Source organism: Myodes glareolus, chromosome 3, assembly GCF_982192425.1.
Source record: "Myodes glareolus chromosome 3, mMyoGla1.1, whole genome shotgun sequence".
Lineage (NCBI taxonomy): Eukaryota > Metazoa > Chordata > Mammalia > Rodentia > Cricetidae > Myodes > Myodes glareolus.
In genome coordinates, this window is record NC_142028.1 from 42,568,231 (window position 1) to 42,588,111 (window position 19,881).

Below are 19,881 nucleotides of genomic sequence, written 5' to 3' on the forward strand. Positions count from 1 at the left end.
GAACTTAAAACCATTCCTACCCTTCTTGTGGGCAAGTTAGCTGGGAGTAAAAGACAAGATTAGAAACAGGTGGACTCTTTTTCTATGTTTATAAAATTTGAGATCAAGGGGCTGGAGAGAAAAATCTGCAATGAAGGGAACTGGCTACTCTTGCACAGGGTTCAGTTTCCAGCAACCACATGTTGGATCACAACCTTCTGAAAAATCCAGTTCTAGGGAATCTGAAGCCCTCTTCTGGGATCTACAGGCTCTGCAGTCAAGTGACGCACACCTACATATAGGTAGGCAAACACTCCCACACATGAATTTAAAAATTTTTGGAGTCATTCATACTCTATTCAGCAAATGAGTAAAAGAAATCGCTTTCCAAGACTGTTAATTAAAATTTTAAGGTATAGGGGCTGGAAAGTTGGCACAGCCCTTTCAGAGAATCCAGGTTTGATTCCCAGCAGCCACATGGCAGCTCACAAGTGTCTGTAACTCCAGTTTCAGGGGATCTGACACCTGCACTCAAATGCACATAAAATAAAGTTAAATTATTATTTTATTTTTTAAGGTAAAAGTGTGGTAAGGTTTTTGTTGTTGTGTTTTGTTTTGTTGTATTTTCTCCCTGAGACAGGATTTCTTTGAGTAGACCTGGCTGTCCTGGAACTCACTTTGTAAACCAGACTAGCCTCAAACTCACAGAGATCCACCTGCATCTGTCTCTGCCTCTGAAGGGCTGGAATTAAAGGCACACAGCACCACTGCCCCACTTTTTCTGTTGTTTATATTATTTTTTAAAGAATATTATCTTATAGAGAGCCATACTCGGGGTTGAGATTGCTCTATGGTAGAATGCTGGATAGACAAAATGGAAGCAAACTAGAGGTAAGCTGGGTCTGACCCCCAGGTAAACATCCTCTTCCCTACAGAGGTAAACACTGAAATACTTACAGATGGAACTATATAATGACCAAATTTACTCCAAAGTTATACAGAAGGAGAAATAGAAGTAGGGTAAACATATTTTGGGTGAAACTGCATTGGACTTTGAGCTATGAGATTAATAAACAGGATTAATTGTGCTGTTCTCTTTCTTTTTCCTTCTAATGATGAGAAAGACTCAACCTCAGACCTCTTGCTGCTCTACATTCTTCTATCTACCTATCTACCTATCAATCATCTATCTATCTATCTATCTATCTATCTATCTATCTATCTATCTATCATCTATCAATCTACCCATCTAACTATCTATCTATTCATAATCTAGCTATCTATTATCTATCTATCTACCTATCATCTATCTACCTATCGTCTATCTAGCATCTATTTATCTATCATCTATCTATCTATTCATAATATATCTATCTATTACCTATCTATCTATCTATCTAGCTATCATTTCTCTATTAATCATCTATCTATCTATCTAGCATTTATCTATCTATCATCTATCTATCTATCTATCCTTAAATTCACCAGGTAACAAGGATTACCTTTGAGCTTTTTCTTGGTCCTTTTGCCTCTACCTCTGGAGTGCAGGTTTTACAAGTATACACTACCAACCACTCTTGATTTTATGTAGTTCTTGGGGTCAAATCCAAGTCCCTATATGTGCTAAATAAGCAAGCATTCTACCAACTTAACAGCACCCCTACACCCCAGATTTATTTATTAACCTTCTAAAGATTTATTTGTTTTTACTTTATGTGAGAGTTTGACTACATGCCATATGTGCGTCTTGTGTGTGCCTGGTATCTGATATCCATGGAGGCCAGAAGTGGGTGTCCCCTGGAACAGAAGTGATAGGCAGTTTGTGAGCCACTATGTGGGAGCTGGGAATTGAACTCCAGCCCACTGGAAGAGCAGCGAACACTCTCCATCCCTGAGCCATCCCCCCAGGTCCTGGTAACTACCAATCTGCATGCTGTCTCTATGATTTTTTTTTATCTATTCTATATATTTTCATATTGAAGATTTCACCTAATATGTGACCTTCTGTGTCTGGTTTGTTTTACTAAGCACAGTGTTTATGGGGTTCACTTCTCTTATTGCCGTGCCAACTACTTTACTTTTTTAAAATTACTATACATTTTTTTTTTCTGTTTTTATTTGTAGGTGGGAGATCAGAGGACAACTTGAGTGATTTCTCTCCTTCCACTCTTTTGATCCTGGGAATCAAACTCAGGTCATCAGGCTGGGTAGCAAGAACTCTTAGCCAACGACCCCTCTCACCCACCCCACGTCACTACTTTCAGTGACTCAGGACTAAGCCACTGCATGCATGCACTGCAGTTCATTTGCACCTTCAGCTGCACGGAGACACTTGGCGTGTTCACCCTGACTCTTGCAGACATGCTGCAGTGCATATTTGTGTCTATATATTTATTTGGGCCGCTGCCTTCATTTCTTCAGGGCCACACACCAGAACTGTGGACAATGAGGTAACTCTGTACCTTTTTGAGCAAGCAGTTTTCGCCTATCAACTGCACCGTTTTACAGTGTCGGTAACAACCTCCCATCGCCTCTCCACCTCCTCGACACCACTTGTTGTCTTCTGACTTTGTAAAGCGTGATTGTTATTGTCATAGCCATTTCCGTGGGTGTGAAGTGATGCGCTGCGGTGGTGTAGAGCTGCAGCCCCCCCGATGACTAATGAGGTCGAGCATCCTTTCACGGGCTCGGGCCACTTGTGTGTCTCCTTTAGAGGAATTCTATTCATGTCCTTTGCACCTTTTAAATGGGGCTGCTTCTATTTTTGTTATTTCTGTCCACTTACTAGAAAAGACACAAAATGTGACATCTACTGAAAACCTCTTCCTCTTTCTTTTTGAGACAGGTCTCAGGTAGCCCAGGATTGCCTCACACTTGCAGTGTGTCAGAGGATGACCTCAAATTTCTGAGCCTCCTGCCTCTACCTCTGGTGCTAGAGTCATAGGGATATGCCACCATTTCTAGGGTTTGTGCATGGGGCTAGACCCCAGGGTCTTGTGCATATCGGGCAAGCTGTCTAGCAATTAAGCCACAGCTCAGCTTGCTTGCTCCTTGATTCTTTCTTTTCTTTCCTTCTCCTTCTCTCACTCTTTCTCTTTTCTTTTGTCTTTCTCTTTGGGGCGTTCTTCTAAGACAGTGGTTTTCAGTCTTCCTAAAGCTGAAACCCTTTAATACAGCTCCTCATGTTGTGGCGATCCCCCAACCATAAAATTATTTTCGTTGCTACTTCATAATTGTTATTTTGCTACTGTTATGAATTGTAATGTAAATATCTGTGGTTTTCTGATGGTCTTAGGCTACCCCTGTGAAAAGGTCATTTGACTCCCAGAGGGGCTGGGATCTACAGGTTGAGAAACACTTTTCTAAGATCCTTGCATAATCGCCATCACCTCTATCCCTTCATGATTGAGTCACTTATTTTTAAAATTTCCTTTTTATTTTTCTTCTTTCTTTATTTTTATTTTTTCTCTTTTTTTCTTTTTTCTTTTTCTTTTTTCCCTTTCTTCATTTTTTTTTTTTGAAACAGGGTCTAACTTTGTAGCCCAGGCTGGTCTTTAAACGCTCAGCAATTCTCCTGCCTCAGCTTCAGAAGTGCTGAACTCATAGGCATGAACCACCACATTGGGCATACTTTTTTTAGAAATTCTCTTTAGACAAATAAATAAGCACATGTTTCCTTCCTTTTGTTCCCTGAGAACTGTGTGTGTGGTGGGGGGCAGGGCCAGGACTATGGGGGCAGCAGCAGTTGGTGTCACACGTCCTTGGTCCCAGCCGGAGGTTGACCCTGTCTGTAGAGTCCTCGGGCCAGCTCTCATGTTCTACCTCCATTACTTTGCTGAGGCTCGCCCAGGAAGGGAGGGCCTGTCTATAACAGAAGACACTGTCTGGGCCCACAGCCAGTCACATCACAAGATAGGATGGCCCCGCAGGGACACCAGGACTTCCACTGCCAAGGGGAGGTGCTCTGCCGGCTCCTGTTCCTAGGTTGTAGGCAGCCAGGCTGGTGACTGGGGAGAAGCAGGGAGTGGTGCTGGGTGGGTGTAGGGAGGGCCTGTGCAGCTGAGCTTCCTCAGAATCCTAGATGACAGAGAAAGGGGGCCTAGTCTGGGACCTTCCAAATGCTTCAGTGATAGTTTCTCAATAGCAGAGTTCTTATTTCAAGAGACTACTGCTATGTGCTGGGCCCAGGAGGGAGCTGCTCCTCAGAAGTGGCAAGAAGCCTAAAGTCTTCCTCCCTCTCGCCTTGCAGGTTCCTCTGGGAAGGCTGGGTCTCAGGAGACACAAAGTTTTTATATGAAATCATAAAGGAACTCAACATGATCTGTCTCCTTTTGGGGCCCCTCAGGGGCTCCCAGGGTCCAGGAGATACCCAGTGGTCTTCCAGACTGTAACCTGACAAGGTGAACTTTCATCTTTGCTGCTCCTCATCAGCCAGACCCCAGAGCCATAGCCAAGGATGAAAGATGGGCTGAAGGGGTGTGGACTAAGCCTGAAACGGGCAGACACCTCTGTGGCCTTTTTCTGGACTAGTGAAGTTTCCTCTCAGAGAGTTCCACGTTCAGGACAACCACCTTGCCACTGACAGAAGCCTGTTGACTGCCGCCTCTCCTGAGGGATACCTCCAGCCTATTTATCAGATTCAGGTTCCCAGCCAGGTCTTTTTCGGTTGTTCTGTTTCTTTGTGTGTTTGTTTGCTTGCTTGCTGCTTAAGACAGGCTCATGTGTAGCGTAGGCTGGCTTTGAACTCTCTGTGTAGCCAAGGGTAACCTAATCTGAACGTCCTGCCTCCAAGAGGGTTGGGATTACAGCTGTCCATCACCACACAGGTATATGTGGTGCTGGGAATGGTACCCAGGATGCTGTACAAGCCAAGCAAGCAGTTTACCAACTGAACTGTACCCCCAGCTCCATGTTTTATTGTTGTTGGTTGTTTTTATTTTTGTTTTAGACAAGATCACATACCCAGAACTTGCTACGTCCTGATGTTGACCTTGAACTCCCAATCCTCCTGCCTCTACCTGCTGAGTGCTGGGATTCTAGGTGTGCACAACGCTGTGAGTCTGTGCTTTAGTTCTTTAGGTAACTGTCTGTTCTTGGGCATGTGATGGAGCAGTGGGGAGGGCATTTAGTGTAAGGCATTGGGTGAAGAGTTGGGCAAATGACTTTGCTCGGCACTTGGTAGTTTGATTCTTCCAGCAGGCATCCACAGGGCTCTGTGAGGCTCAAAAGAGAGAATGCATGTCAGAGATCAGCCCTGTAGCAGCTCTAGTTAGAGGTAACTCTGGCTGGGCAGTGGTGGTGCACACCTTTAATCCCAGCACTCGGGAGGCAGCAGCAGGCAGATCTCTGAGTTGAAGTCCAGCCTGCTCTACAGCATGAGTTCCAGGGCAGCCAGGGCTACACAGAGAAACCCTATCTCAAAACACCAAACAAACAAACAAACAAAAGGAAATCTGAACTTGAATGAGAATATGGCTTGTTTTTAACATAATAAGTCAGCTCAGGAAGCATGTTTTCCTTCTGGGCTCTACTTTTGTTATTTGTAAAAGAGGCAAGTTAAAAATAACCAAACAACAGCAACCATTGGACTACAGATGGCTCAGTGGTAAAGTGTATTATTGGCTGCTCTTTGAGAGAACCAGGGTTCAGTTCTCAGCGCCTAAATGGCAGCTCACAACCATCTCTAACTAGCGTCCCCTGGGACCTGATGCCCTCTTCTGGCCTCCAAAGGCACTAGGCATACATGTGATAAATATACATACACACAGACAAACCATTCATATACATAAAGTAAAAATAAAAGGGAAAAAATTTGTTTAAAAGAGGGCTCAGTGGGTTGAGGCATTTACTGCAAAGTCTGATGACCCAAGTTCAATGTCCAGGACTCACAAGGTGGACGGAAAGAACCAGTTCCAACACTTTGTCCTCTGATTGCACCCCCACCATAACATGTACCTTGTCTAAATAAATAAATAGATAAATAAATAAATAAACAAATGCAATTTAAAAATTGTTTGAGTTGCTTTAGCTGGGCACAGTGGACATTGTCTAATCCCAGCACTTAGCGGCTGAGGCAGGAAGATTATGAGTTTGAGTTCAGCCAGGGCTACAGAGCGGGACCTTATTTTAAGTTTTAAAAGTCGGGGTAGTAGCATATTATTGTCCACTCTCTAAAGCTGCTACGAGAACTAGAATTCAGCCAGCACATGGCTCTAATGTTGGTGCCAAGGAGCTGACAAATTCTTGGCTACAAGGAGGCAGCCTGGGCTACATGAGACCCTGTCTCAAAAACAAAAACCAGAAAGAGAGTCACACAAAATGCTTAATAGAGGCCCTAGAACAAGGAAAATATTCAAAATAATGCAATGGTTGTAATTATTACTACTTTTACTAATTTTTTTTTATTTTTACTTTTTTGACTGTTAATGTAACAAGAAGGACAATGTAGTTTTGTAGTTAAGCATTATACTCCACAACCTAAATGCTTAGGTTTAATTTGCATTTTACTGCTGGAGCTGAGTGACTCTGAGCAAGTACTTAACTTCTCTGTGTCTTCATTTCATTCTCAGAATCATGAGGAGAATTGTACCTACTCCAAGCAGGTGCTGTGATCACTGTGTCCTTGTACCAGGATCATTGTATCCTTGTCCTTGTACCGGGAGTGCTCTGAGAAGTGCTACAGGCACGATTCAGGACTAGGCTCTGTAAAAGCTGTCTCCTTGATTCTCAGGAACAGTTCCACAAAGGCCATAGGACCTACTCCACTCAGAAGCTGGAAGCTGGGTGACCATGGGCCAGCTACCTCCCTTGTCTGCGCCTGCTTTGATTTATCTACCAAATACATTATTATGACTTCTACGTTGTGAGGGTTGCATTAGTGAGGGATGAGCCGTGGGAAGCTTGTCGATCCCAGTTAATTAGGCCCAGGATCCAAAGCTCTGCCTGAAACCAGCTCCTGCCCCACCCTGCGCTCCCTCCCCTCCCTGCCCTCGGATTCCGTCCCGCTGCGCACCAGGGGGCCGCGGCCTTGCCCGCAGCCAGGCCCTATTTCTGGGGACCGAGCGATCCCGAAGCCTTGCCAAACTTCCCCGGGGATCGGGTTTCTGCTGACGCTGTGCCAGGCACGTCTGCTTCCAGGAACCGGCAGCCGCATTTAGCCGCGGGCCGCACATGAAAGGCTCTAGTCGGAAACGTGACGTCGTGTCAACAGGCGCGGCAGGTCAGCGCTGGGTGAGACCATCCCGGCAGCCCCGCCGAGCACGCCCTGACTGAAGGCGGCCAGATCCCAGGCCTCTGCGCTCCTTGGCCCCAGAGTCCATGCTTCACCCCTCACGGCTCTCTCTCTCACACACACCCGTTTAAACAGAGGCCTTCTTTGTCCCCAACCGGGCTGAAGACTGGGATGTGAGCCACTTCACACACCTTCCTGAACACCCTTGGATCCACTCCCGAAACCCTGCTTTGGAAAAGTTCAGGACGCTCTGGAGGCAGAAAAACAGACAGGCAGCTGTGCCTCTGGGGGGGCTTCACGTGGCAACCTCTAGAAGAGACATTCTGGGTTGTCAGCCTGTGCAGCCCTCAAATCTATTCTTAGTTCAGGGTGCTCGAACCACTTCCTGCTGTCCACAGCTACTCCCTGAGTCATAGATTGGGAGAGAGTTGCGGGGTGGGCTTAGCAGGCCCAAGGGCTGCAAGAGCAGACTACTTAAGGCAGGACTTAGGGACCGTCTGAACCAAAGACTAGTGTAAGACTCAGAGTCCTTAAGTGTCTAATCAGGACAGGCATGAGAGGTTGACAGATCACCAGGTTTTAGAGGCCTCAGTCCCCCAGGTCCAGACTCCTGTGCCCTTCCATTGGGCACTGAACACTCACTTTCATTTACAGACTCCTGGAGTCAGAGGTGACATTTGAAAGGCAGATGGTGCTGAGACTCCCTGGGATTGGCTTCCCTGGAGGGGAGTACTCCAGACAGTTAGACGGTTCTGGATGATTCAGATACTCTGGGGCCTGGATCATGTCCATCGGGAAACCTCAGGACAAATCAAGACGATGAGAAGAAAGCAAAAATACTCAGCTGGGCCATTTCCCACCTAATTATTATTTTTAAATAAGAGCACCGATACTCGTTCCTGCACACACCCAGAGAAGAAGTTGGAAGACCATAGAAAATAATTATGGACTGTTGCCTTCAGCAGTACTGTGCGGGGAATCCATTGGAACTTGCTGGATTTCAAAGTGTTCGCCTGCCTTGGGAAAGCACTATCTCCAACCAATTATTATTGCTTAATAATCCATTAAATCCTTCCTCAATGTGCAGAGCCCTATGGCAGCCTCCCCAGACACTCCAGCCCATGAGCTCCTACCCTGGATTTTCTCGTCAAGTTCCAAAGCTGCGTGGGATAAGTAGTTGTTGCTTACCTCTGGAAACAGGGATAGAATGAGTACAGATCCCTGACAAGCGTTCATGAAAAAATAATAAGGACTGAGGATGTAGCTCATTGACAGAGTGCTTGCCTAAGACCTGTGAGGCCCTGAGTTCAATCCCCGGCACTATCTAAATCCAAGTGTGGGGGTGGGGGCGGGAGGCATGCCTCTGCAGCTCCAGGAAGCCTGACTGTGATCTCTGTAATCAGAAGGTGGACATGGGAGATCCATTCAAGGCCAGCCGTGGCTACAAATCAAATTTGGTGCCAGCATGGGCTATTACGTGTGACCCTGCCTCAAAATGAATGAATGAGTGAATGAATGAGTGAATGAGTGAATGAATAAATAAATAAAAACAAAAATAATCCGGCATTTACCTACTACATGGACTTGGCTTATTCATAATGCCAGGCACATGAAAAGCTGAACGCAATTATACTGAGATTAAGTAGGCACTGTCTTCAAGCAAAGGGATGGAGGAAGAACCATGACACTAAGGTATCTTTAAAACCAAGGAGACCATTTCTCTTCCACAGGAAAAAGATTATTTTATTAAGTATTTTTAAAACAACTACTTAACATTTACTTAGATAAAAATATTTACAGTTTCACACCTTCAGGAAGGTTCCAAAATATAAACACTGTAACCTCTCCTCTCTCTAGAGAAAAAGAATTATTCTTCTCTTCAAAAACGGGAATACATTCATTTTTCTCACTGTGTAGATCAAGTAATTATACAAATAGACCTCTGAAACATTTTCCTTTGTCATATATTTATATAATATATTTATAACAGCTTTACAAATAAAGGCAACGTTTTTTTTATGCCCAAATAAAAATGGGAAAAGAAGTTAAAACACAAGCATAGTGCATTTCGAAAAGCTGGTGCAGGGCTGGCTGAGCAAGTCAAGACAACAAGGACTCTGAATCAAAAATAAAACTTCCTTAAAGGAGACAGAATCCTTTTTAGCAATAGGGCCACTCCATATGCCGCCGGGCAAGAGGCATTAGCCTGCAGAAAGGATCTCAGGATGCCAAAGCTCTGCCTTGGAGAAGCTCAGGTTGGTTCAAAGCTTGGGGAAGGACTTGAGAGCCGAGTCTAGCTGAGGAGTAAGTGGAGCAATTGATTACTTAGCTTTGTACACTTTGGGACACTTAGGGCATCTGCCATCTCTTGAGACCCTCCTTTGCTTTCTTGAACGGCTCACCCAGAAAACAGGTGCCATAGGTCTGGGACCGGTCTGGTCCACCTGGGCTCCCTAGCAGCTCAGCTTGTACAAAGGAGGCCATTTTCAGTTCCTTAAGTAAGCTGATCGCCACAAAAGCCCGAGTTAGGGAACTGCATTCATTGTCTGTACTCATTGGGGGCAGGGGTGGGGGAGGGGACCTGCAGAAATTTGCCCAAACCACTACCGTGACATGCCAGCGTTGCCTCCCTCACCACCTTAGCAGAGAGCTCGGTCTGACCACTGTCAGTCGGCTCTGAGTCACCTCGACAATAAAGAGCGAAGGGTGGGGTCCTAACAGCTGGCTGGAAGCTGAGCTCTGGAAAGTCCTCCTTTGAAACTACCTTTTCTCAAAGCCACAGACAGACCCAGCTCCCAAACTGGAGTGACTCACAGATGGAGCTTTTGAAGCTTATGAAAATCCAACTGATTTGTATCAAAGGGGGGCTCTTCTATGGATAGGGAAAAGCCCAGAGAACTGACAGCTCCGGTCCTGTCATCTGATGCTAGGACATCCTTTTCATGTCTTCCCTGTGTCAGAAGGAACTTAATGTCCTATTCATACACACACACACACACACACGCACACACACGCACACACACTCACGCACACACATTCCGAATCTTTTATGTGGGTCTGCATGGTGGGCCGACCTTTGTGGTTTTGGAATTAGGGAGGAAGGAAAGCGAAGCAGCAGGAGACCTCTTTCAAGAGTTCAGTCTTTGGTTTCTAAGTTTAACGGGGGGATCTGCTTCAGAGCCTGGAGCAAGGCGGAAGAGTCGAGGGACGAATGTGCCAAGGGAGATGGGAGTCTCTGGGGCAGGAGCAAGGGAGTGGGGATCTTGTCTGGGTTCATGAAGCTGGAGAGGGCTGCTGCAGAGGTGTTGAGGCCTGGGTATAAGACCGGCACAGAGGTGGGGTACCAGCATTTCTCCAGCATAGGCAGGTAGGCAGTTGCCGACGGTGGGATGAGATAGAAGGGCAGGCAAAAGGGAGGCTGATGTGGGTGCGGGCCCAGAAACGGGGACCCCATCAGGTCACTGCCAGTGAAGTGGCCTTCCTCATCCGAGAGCTGCATTCGGCTCTTTTTGGTGGGGGGCTCTTCAGATTCTTGTTTAATTGTGCTGACCCGGTCTCCCACGGTGAACCTGCGACCGTGATCGCTTTTGAAGTAGGACTGGTCACTGCGCAAGTCGCCCTTCTCCAGTTCCCCTCCGTAGCCGCTGTCTGTGTCCGTGTCACTGCCGCTCTGCTCCCCACTCGAGGGGGCGAAAGTCCGCTGGATGACCGGCACACAGTTCTTCCCAGGCCCTTCCGATCCCTTGGCCAGGAAGCTGGGTTTCTCTTTGAAGTCCATGGCTTTGGGAGCCGAGTCCGATGGTTTCCTGGAAGGACCACCCTGCAGCAGCTCAGCAACCACGCGGTGGAGATGAGTGACAAGCTGCGAAGACTTCAGGTCCCGAGTGTTCTCATGCTTGGCCAGGTACTGAAGCACCTCCCGGGCACACGTCTGGAAACCTGAGCAGAACATCTCTTGTCCTGTTTCGATATTTCTTCCCGACAGCTCACCTGGAAGAAAAGATCCAGAAAGAAGGCTTTTTTAGAAGGTTGTGTGGTAGGTACATCAGGGGTTTTCTTTTTGTTTAAAAACAAAAACAAAACCTGTCAATCAATTTGCATTTCCAACTCCAAAAGTAGTATTCTATAGAATTATGCTGAAAAGTATAAAACACGAAATCAACACATTCCTACCACTTAGATACAGTGCTTTTTAAAAAAAAAAAAAATGCTTGGGCTTTGATACTAAGTACAATGGGGTATCAATAGGCTCCGTACATTCCCCTGTCCCCAAATAGGATTTTTAATACCTTTATAGTATCGCAGAGAAATAGACCGAGTTATTTCTACTCTTGCTGACTTGTAGGTTAGTATCTGTTGTTTTCCTTGTGACACAAAATAGTGGACATGCTAGTGTATTTACAAGTTTAACAATCATACATTTTTTTTTTTCCGAGGCAGTCTCGTTCTAGCCTAGATTGATGTTGGGTTTACTCTGCAACCCAGGCTAGTCTTGAACTCATATTGAGCCGATCTCAACTTTCAAGAGTGCTGGGACAATAAAGCTGAGCCACCACACCCATCTCCAGTCAACTAGTATAGCAACCGTCTCATGAAGGAAGGCGGCTAGTAGTCATACACAATACAGAAACAATACCACCTAAAGAAACATCTCGCTCTTGTAAAGACAGGGTTTCCCTATTTTGTCTTAGATGGCTTGGGAATTCACTATGCAAAACAGGCTGGCCTTGAACTTATGGGGCTCTATCTGCCTCTCAAGTAATAGGACTAGAGGCGTTAACTGTGCCGGAAAAGCTGTAGCTCTCGCCTGGAATCCCGCCACGTGGGAGGTTGAAGCTGGAGAATTGCTCCTGAGTTTTAGGAAAGTCGGGACTACAGATTGAGACCTTGTCTCAAAACAAGAACAAACCAGAGCAACAACAACAGTAAAAAGATAAAACCCACAAACCTAAAACTAACAACTTCCGTATACACAGAAGCCTAACCTATTGAACAAATAGTTGCATTTCCCCTGTGAACTTTAACTGGGAAACTCATTATTTGTAAGTCGTTTCCACATACTGTATCCGTGACTCCCCTAGAGATCAGTTCTGATCAACTTGCTATATTTAGAAAGAAAGCTGGCGGACATACCAGCTTGGGTTTTGTGATTCTCATATTGGCCTTGGCCAGGACAGAGAATGCCTGAGGGGTATGTGTAAGGATTCCCCCTGGCCTGACCTGTACAATCTGGAGGGGAGAGAAGACAGTGTCTCTGAGTCTCTGAAATTCCGTAGAAATAAATGATGAAACCAGTGGTTTCGTTAGATTGTGCAATTTGCCAAGATACCTAGTGGCTATTCAGGGCACCACAATGAAATGCAGGGGGATAAAAACCTGTTGTCATCCTGTCAAGACTACACCCCACATCCAAAGGCAAGGAAACAAAGAAACAGGAAAACACTGGGGGCAGACCTGTGTTCGGTTCACCTATCATCGAGGCCTCAGAAGACCAACTGGAAAACACCCACAACACAAATTATAGGTGCCTTGGCATTTTAAAGGGGAATGGGGAAGTCTCCCAGAATCTAGACACTCTCAGGCCAAAATGTCACAGGAACGTTTCATGACTGAACTAATACGTATTCTATTCCAGGTGGCCCACAGTGGCATTCCGAATGGAAAGTATGACTTTTAGGAAAGAATAAAAAAGCATCTCCTCCGATGAATGTGCAAAAGTGAACAGTGGCAGGTGGGTCAGAAGCCCCAGTGTGTCCAGGGCTCTGTGCGCTGCCAGCTTAGGAGAAGATGCTAATCAGACCCCGGCACTTACCAGCTTGCAATCCGCTCTGAAGGGCAATGATTTTTTGTTGCTGCTGATCAATTAGATTTGTCAGTGCTTTCACATGTTTCAACGTAAGCTCCAGAACCACCGCTTTCTCCAAGTGACCCAAAGTCTGGGGGGGAACAAAGAGCTTCTGTCAGCCCTGAGGTCAGAGAAGTCCCCGCAGACACTTACTTGTCATGAGAACTGGGTGTAAACAACAACAGAGACAGGAAGAGCCTCTCCTGCTTCACTGCATTTAGAGTTCACAGATGTCTGAACATATACATAACGATGATCAAAAGATTCAAAAAACTAAACACGTGTCATCTGTCTTTGGGGGCATTTTGGTAGCTGCTACAGTCTCAGGAGTGAGCTGACAGATAGATTTCTCCAGCAGCTGGCCTGACCTTAACTCTGGGGACTCCGGAGATAACATTTCTCTGCTGCGGTGTCAACCCAGGGAGGGACGTCTACTGTGTCTGGCAACCCGGAGGCTTTGTGTGTGTGTGTGTGTGTGTGTGTGTGTGTGTGTGTGTGTGTGTGTGTTTCCCTGACACCCTTTCAGAACGTCCAGCTCAGGCACGTTCTTCGTCTTCTTTTCCAAATCCTTTTCCCAACGGAAAAGCTAGAAAGCTTTTGGCTACCACTTAAGGGTATGATGGGAAGAAAAAGCACACATTAAAAAGTATGTCGTCTTAGGGAAGGAAGATGGAAAAGGAAAAGAGCTTAATTGTACGTTTGCGTGCGTGTGTATGTGCTTTGCTTCTTTCAGTCAGGCAAACTACAAGGCGGTGAAAAAAATCACCAAAAGGAAGCTGTGCTAGTTTTGGAACCAACTTAAAGAGGCCCCCAGAGGGTTCTGGTTCTGCCTCTGCCCGGAGGTCCTGGGACTGGTGATGGGTTGGTTCCCTCCAACCCAGAGCTACCCGGAGCTTTGATCCACCCGTCTAGCCTGCAGTTCCACGTGACGCCTGCAGGCGGCGAGTGACCCCCATCCGCCCTCTGGGCAGAAGAGCTAGGTTGGAGCGCAGCCAGCTTCTCACTTACTGTAAGTTTGAGGTGTTCGGGTAGGAGATCCTTCAGCTGGGCAATGCACTCGTTAATCCGGTCACGTCTCTTTTTCTCAATCAGCCGATGCGGCAATTTGTAAGTTTCCTGCAAGGAGTACATGGAAGAGATGGGTGCCTGGGGAAAGGAACATAAAGTCTCCCTTCCTTCCCGCCCGGCAGCAGGAAAATAAATCCTGCAAGGGCGCAGAGACGCACCCAGAATCACCTTCTCTGCCCCGTCTTTCCCAAGTCACTGAGTTGTGACAATGAGCTCACCACATCTTAAATCCCCCAGTAAACCTCCAAACAAGCAAACTTTTCCTGGAAACTCTGCGCACTTGAGGGGTTATAAAAGGGGGTCCCCAGGGATGTACCTACCTTGCTGTCCTCGCTCCGTTTTATCCCCCGCCTGGACTTGTACACTTGGTACATGTGAGCAAAATCCATCCTGTTGGGAGAGGGGCCAGAAAGAGCCGTGACTCCCGAGTGCGCACTGGCTGCAGGATCCCTACTGATGCAAGAATCCCCCTATGTTCCTAGAGGTGCTCCAAGTTGAGAGCGGAGCAGAACACAAGGCTAGCAGCGGAGACCTGAAGGGGTCACAGTGCACACTTACCCTGACAGGTCTCCGTGCTCCAGTCCTGGCGCTTTGGGCAGGCAGGTAGGAGGTGGTTGCGCGCTGGGGATCCGCTCCATGATGCGGCGAGCCGGGGCCACTGCGCGCTTCTGTCTGCACTTAGCAGAGCGTCTGAGGAAGAACTGCCCTGGAAGCGAGGACCCGAGGGTCTCAAGGGGTATGTTCCTCTGAGCTAGCCTGAGCTCCCTTGCAATGCGCTGGACTGGCAGGAGCCGGGGCTTTGAGGCACCGCTTAGTTGGGGGCGTGCATGGCCGGGTGTCCCCGCGGCTTCTGGCTCCCGCTCTGCGCACAGACTGGCGGTGTGTGCTCGCTGCGCTGTCTGCGCCGTGCGAGCCAAGTGAATGAGAAGTGGGGCGGGCGGGGAGGCGGGAGGGAAGGGGGTTGCTTAGGGCGGAGCGGGAGGGGGGGTTGTTGGAGGGGACGAGCCGAGGAGTAAGGAGAGGCTGCGGGCTGGGTTAAATGGGAGCGAGTGGGTGGGTAGAAGCTACGTGTTCTACCCTGTGACTCCAAGCACGTCTGGCCGCTGCCGGGGAGGGAAGGAGCGACCTGCCCGCCCTCCCCCGGCTTCATCACATGAGTCTCACGTGTTGGACAACGCTCAGGCGGCTGCGAAGTGCCCCCCCCCTCCCGGGCCCCAGGTGTCTGCGGCTGCGGCCTCCTTTCCCCGAAAGAGGGGGTGGCAGCGCAGCCCGAGTCCTGCCCAGCTGGGTGGGGGGGCACGGAAGCTGGAAGGAACCGGGGGGGGGGGGTTGGTAACGTGGGCGAACCTGCCCCAGGGAAATGAAGTAAGTTCCCGTCTCCTGGGAGGGAACGGGGGAGGACGGATCCGCCCGCGTCTGACTCAAGCCGGGAGAGGAATATCCCCTCGGTCGCTCCAGCCCAGCCCTCTTCCTCCTCCCCCGCCTGGCCCGCTCCTAGGAACCGGTGTGCAGCGGAGGGAGTCGTCGTCCCCCTGCTGGCCTTCCCCAGAGGTTGGGGTTTCTTTCCGTCCCCGCTTCCCAGCCCCCCAGCGCTCAGCCCAGAGTCCAGGAATTGCCCGCCTTGGGGAGGGACCGAGGGCGGGGCGGATGTCACCCCATGGGAAGCAGGCAGGCGGCCAGGAGCTAGGGCAGCCGAGGCCGCCGCCGAGCACGCCGCGCGCACCTGACCCCGGACCGTGTGAGCTGCGCCGGCCCCTCACTCTCCCTGGAGCTCAGCTCCGGGGCGCAGCCTGCGGGTGGCCCGGCACCCGACTGGCGCGCACCCATCTCCTCCCGCCTTTCAGGGTGCCTCACTGCCCCCACCCACCCTGGCTAGTCAAGCACAGAAAGATACCGGGCTCAGTGCCCGGCGTTCCCTCCCTCCTCTGCCCCCTCCGGAGCAGAGGCGTCCGGGTCGCCTCCCCTCCGGCTGCAGCGTTACACAACCGAGGCGACGGCGCCTGCCCTGCAGCAGCGTGGGGCGTGACGCTTCACGTGGCCGGGACGCGGGCCGTAGCTCGGCTCCCTGCAAGCCTCTCCGCGCCGGCATCCAAGCTGTGACCCCCGCGCACAGGGGCTGCCAGCCTGCATGGGATCCCGCTGCTAACCAGGAACTTGGGTGGCGCTGTTGGCGGTCTGTTCCAGGGCAGGAGAAGAAAGAACGGGGGTACCCCAAAACCTCTTGGTCGAGCACAGAGAAATCTCCACATTTATGAAGTACACATTCGCTGAGCCCCTTTCCCATTGTTAGGCGTCGCGCTTGCGGCTTGAGACAGCGGAGAATCAACACGGATTTTGACCTTGAATTTGCAGGGACCTTGGGAAGGTGCCAAAGAGGCCAATGTGAAGACAGCTTTCAGGAAAAAAAAAAGTCTATCGGGGTCACTGGCAGAGAATAAAAGATGAGGTTTTAATTTAATACTAACCAAGACGTTTAGGTAGTAGAGGTTAACTCGCTGGCCCGTGCGTGAGAGGCACAAAGGGTAGCTCCAGCGGTCCCAGCTCTCTGCAATCTCTTTAGCAGGCTACTCCCCGCCCCCCCCCGCGGTGTCCCTCCCCCCCCCCCCCCTGCCTTGGAAAAGTCTGGTCTCTTTGACCTTCTAACAGCCCCGGAGCTGGGAAAGCATCTGAAACGCAGAACCTGCAGCGCTGTAAGCTACGCTGACACACAGCAAGGGGCCAGTGGAAATTGATGACTAAAATAAGGCCTGGCTGGGGATTTCACTGACCTCTGCGCTCCCCTGCCCTGCAAACTCGGGGAGTTGAGAGATGACTGTTAACCTTCCCCACCGTGCTTGGGGTCAGTCACCCCGCTGCGGAGTGACCTGGCTTAGGGAACTGGGGAAAAATAAGGTCACTGCTGGGACGGGCTGCAGTTTGGGGGGTCAGCCTTAATTGGCAGTTTTCTGACGACCTGGAGAACTGGGATTCACATGTTGACCAAACTGGGAGTGCATTTCCTTCAGGTCGCTCAAGCTCCCACTTCCTGTTTATGTTTCACAAGCGTCAAACCCATTAGCAAGTGTGAGAAAGGATAGCTTTTCTAACTGTTCACTGGCTGACCTCACTTTGGGGCTTAGAGATCCATCCCTCCCTGGACGGATGTTATTTGGCGGGTTATCATCAATCTCTTTGGAGGGAATAAATGCTCCCACCTTCCTGCCAGGAGGTGAGCAGCAGGAGCTGAGGCTGAGGGTGGGGGTGGGGGATTGCGACCTTCTGATGACTCTAATAAGGAGGAAGTGTTGTCATGGTTGCCTCAAAACCATAGTTCCACCAGGAAATAAGTTCTTTCAGAGGAAGGAGCTTATGTCCTCTCTTGCGCCGCCTGCCCTCCCGCCCCTCCCCCGCCCAGGAGTGAATTCCTGCAATCCTGCTTGCTTGGTTCTTGGCTGAGGAAAATATCATCCTTAAAATTATTTGAGTGATCAGTAATCTCTATTTTTACTTGCGGTGCAGTTAGAAATAACAAAATGTGTGCATTGCCCTCTTAAAATTTTCATATATATATATATATATATATATATGTATATATATACAGGTTCCATATACATCTTTAGGTGGGCCTCTACCTCCCAATCCTCCTGCCTCAGCTTCCTGAGTTTTGGGGATTATAGGCATCGACTAATTTCTTCTTTTTACTTGTTCCATATATAGTCTCAGATTTCAATATTCTCCCCATCCTGCTGTTTCTGGATTTCTTTTTAAAATCTGAGAAAGAAAGGAAGGGAGGGGAAAAGAGAAAGAGAATGAAAGAGTGAGAGAGAGAGACAGACAGACAGACAGACAATGTGTGGTTTGGGGCTGGTGTTGTAGCTTGGTAGAGTGCTTCCTTGTCATGCAGTACAGCCTGGGTTCTGTACTGAGCAGAGCATAAAATTGGACGTGGTGTCACCACTTGACTCTAATACCAACACTTGGGAGGAAAAGTAAGGAGGATCATTAAAAAGTGATTTTTTTAAAAAAATATTTTTTATGAAAATTTAGCTTGAGCTAATGAGACCCTGTCTCAAAAAAATAATACAAAAGAGAAATCTCTTGTTTTTTTCCCCTTGCAGAGTGTAAACTATTTGAAAAATAATTCCTCCCAGTGTGTACCTTTCTATCCTGAAGAGTATTACTGCCTCAGTCTCTCACCCATTTAAAACAAGTAGAGACAGTTTATTAGGAAAGGAAAGAGGCACTCCCTGGGGGGGGGGGGGGCTAGCACTAGTGAGCCAAGACAACCAGATGCTTAAAGTCATTTGTAGATTCTTTATGGGTATTTGTGTACTTACTGGGTGCTAGTTTTCAGACCATATGCTAAGAACTTGGTGTATGCTGCCACATTCGTACATGGCTGATTCGTGTTAGCTCAATTCATTTAGCACATGTACTTACTGAGAGAACTCCAAGGCTCTGGACCAGGTCTTAAGGCTATAGAGCATATGCTTTGGGAAATCGAAGCTCAGGGATATTAAATACCTACCCTAGGTTGTATGGTCTGGGATTATATGGGGATACAAACCCAAATTTGTTAGACTTCAAAAGCTGTACACTCTCTATTAAATTTTGAAGTTATATACTGACAAATTGACTTTATAAGTAAATCTGAAATAACATTGTTGAGCTTCTAAACATTCAGGATGCTTAGAAAAAAAATCACAATACATCGAGATATGAGAATTTCACTCTGCAATTTAAAAGTAGACATGATAATCTGGTGTGGTGCACACCTTTAATCCCAGACCTCAGGAGCCAGAGGCAGGAGGCCCCCCGTGGCTGGTCTATAAAGAAAGACCTTGTCTTAAAGGGAAAAGAAAGGAACCATTATGACACTTCTAACTACATTTTAATCATCAAGCTTGAGAAAGATGATTTAAGTTAGAATAGCTAATACTGGTTGGTCGGTTTGGTTTGTTTGGGTGATTTTGTTTTGTTTTGTTTTTTGCAAAGGCTTTGTTCTCACTTAAGGGCTGCCTTGGGGAACTGTACCAGTTATGTCCTGCTCGACTCCAGGGGGAGCCATTCCCATTGTAGTCTGCGGGAGAGACCCTCCAGAATTGTCCACTCCCACACTGAACACTCGGCAATCTTGTTATTTGTATCCCTTCCCCCTCCTATCCCGTTACTTATAACTGTGTAAAGGTGACAGTTTTGCACAGGAGATAAACTCTGTCATTTCTTGTTCGCGCAGATGAAGACAAATAACACTTTGCCTGATTATGGAGTCTGGTTTCTTTTCTTTTCTTTTTCTCTCCCTCTTTCTTTCTTTTTCCAGTTCAGTTGTTAGACTGCTTGCCTAGCATGAAGGAAGCCCTGGGTTTGATCCCCAGAACCATATAAACTTGGTGTAGTGGCATATACATATGGGTTCCAGCACTGGGGAGGTGGGGGAAAGAGAATCAGAAATTCAAGTTTATTTTCTGTACGTAGCCAGCCAGAGATACACGAGACCTTATATCAAACGGAATATATATATATTCCATTCTAATATGCACATCTTCCATATATATATGTTATCATGACCCAAGACATGTATACATCCATATGTCTCAAATACAGTTAAACCAGAGCTGGCAACAGCTACATTTGAGTGATGGACTTTTCCTTCAGAGACATGTGTCCACTCACCTCAGAAAGGGGTCCGGTTTGGTGACTCAAAAAGGCTGCATCCCCAGAAAACCTGCCCCAAAATGGGTGACATTGACTGCCAGAAAACCTGCAACCCTGGAACTCT

The 19,881-nt window shown here is 47.9% G+C and overlaps 1 protein-coding gene across 1 annotated transcript; it reads right to left on the bottom strand.

Annotated features, from left to right (window-relative positions):
• Positions 1-8,926: 8,926 nt before the first annotated feature.
• Positions 8,927-15,007, bottom strand: Bhlhe40 (basic helix-loop-helix family member e40). Its single transcript, XM_048438528.3, has 5 exons — positions 14,682-15,007; positions 14,444-14,513; positions 14,064-14,171; positions 13,023-13,146; positions 8,927-11,200 (listed from the first exon to the last, which is right to left on the bottom strand). The coding sequence occupies exons 1-5, from the start codon at positions 14,759-14,761 to the stop codon at positions 10,347-10,349; spliced, it is 1,236 nt and encodes a 411-aa protein (XP_048294485.3). The 5' UTR covers positions 14,762-15,007; the 3' UTR covers positions 8,927-10,346.
• Positions 15,008-19,881: the final 4,874 nt, after the last annotated feature.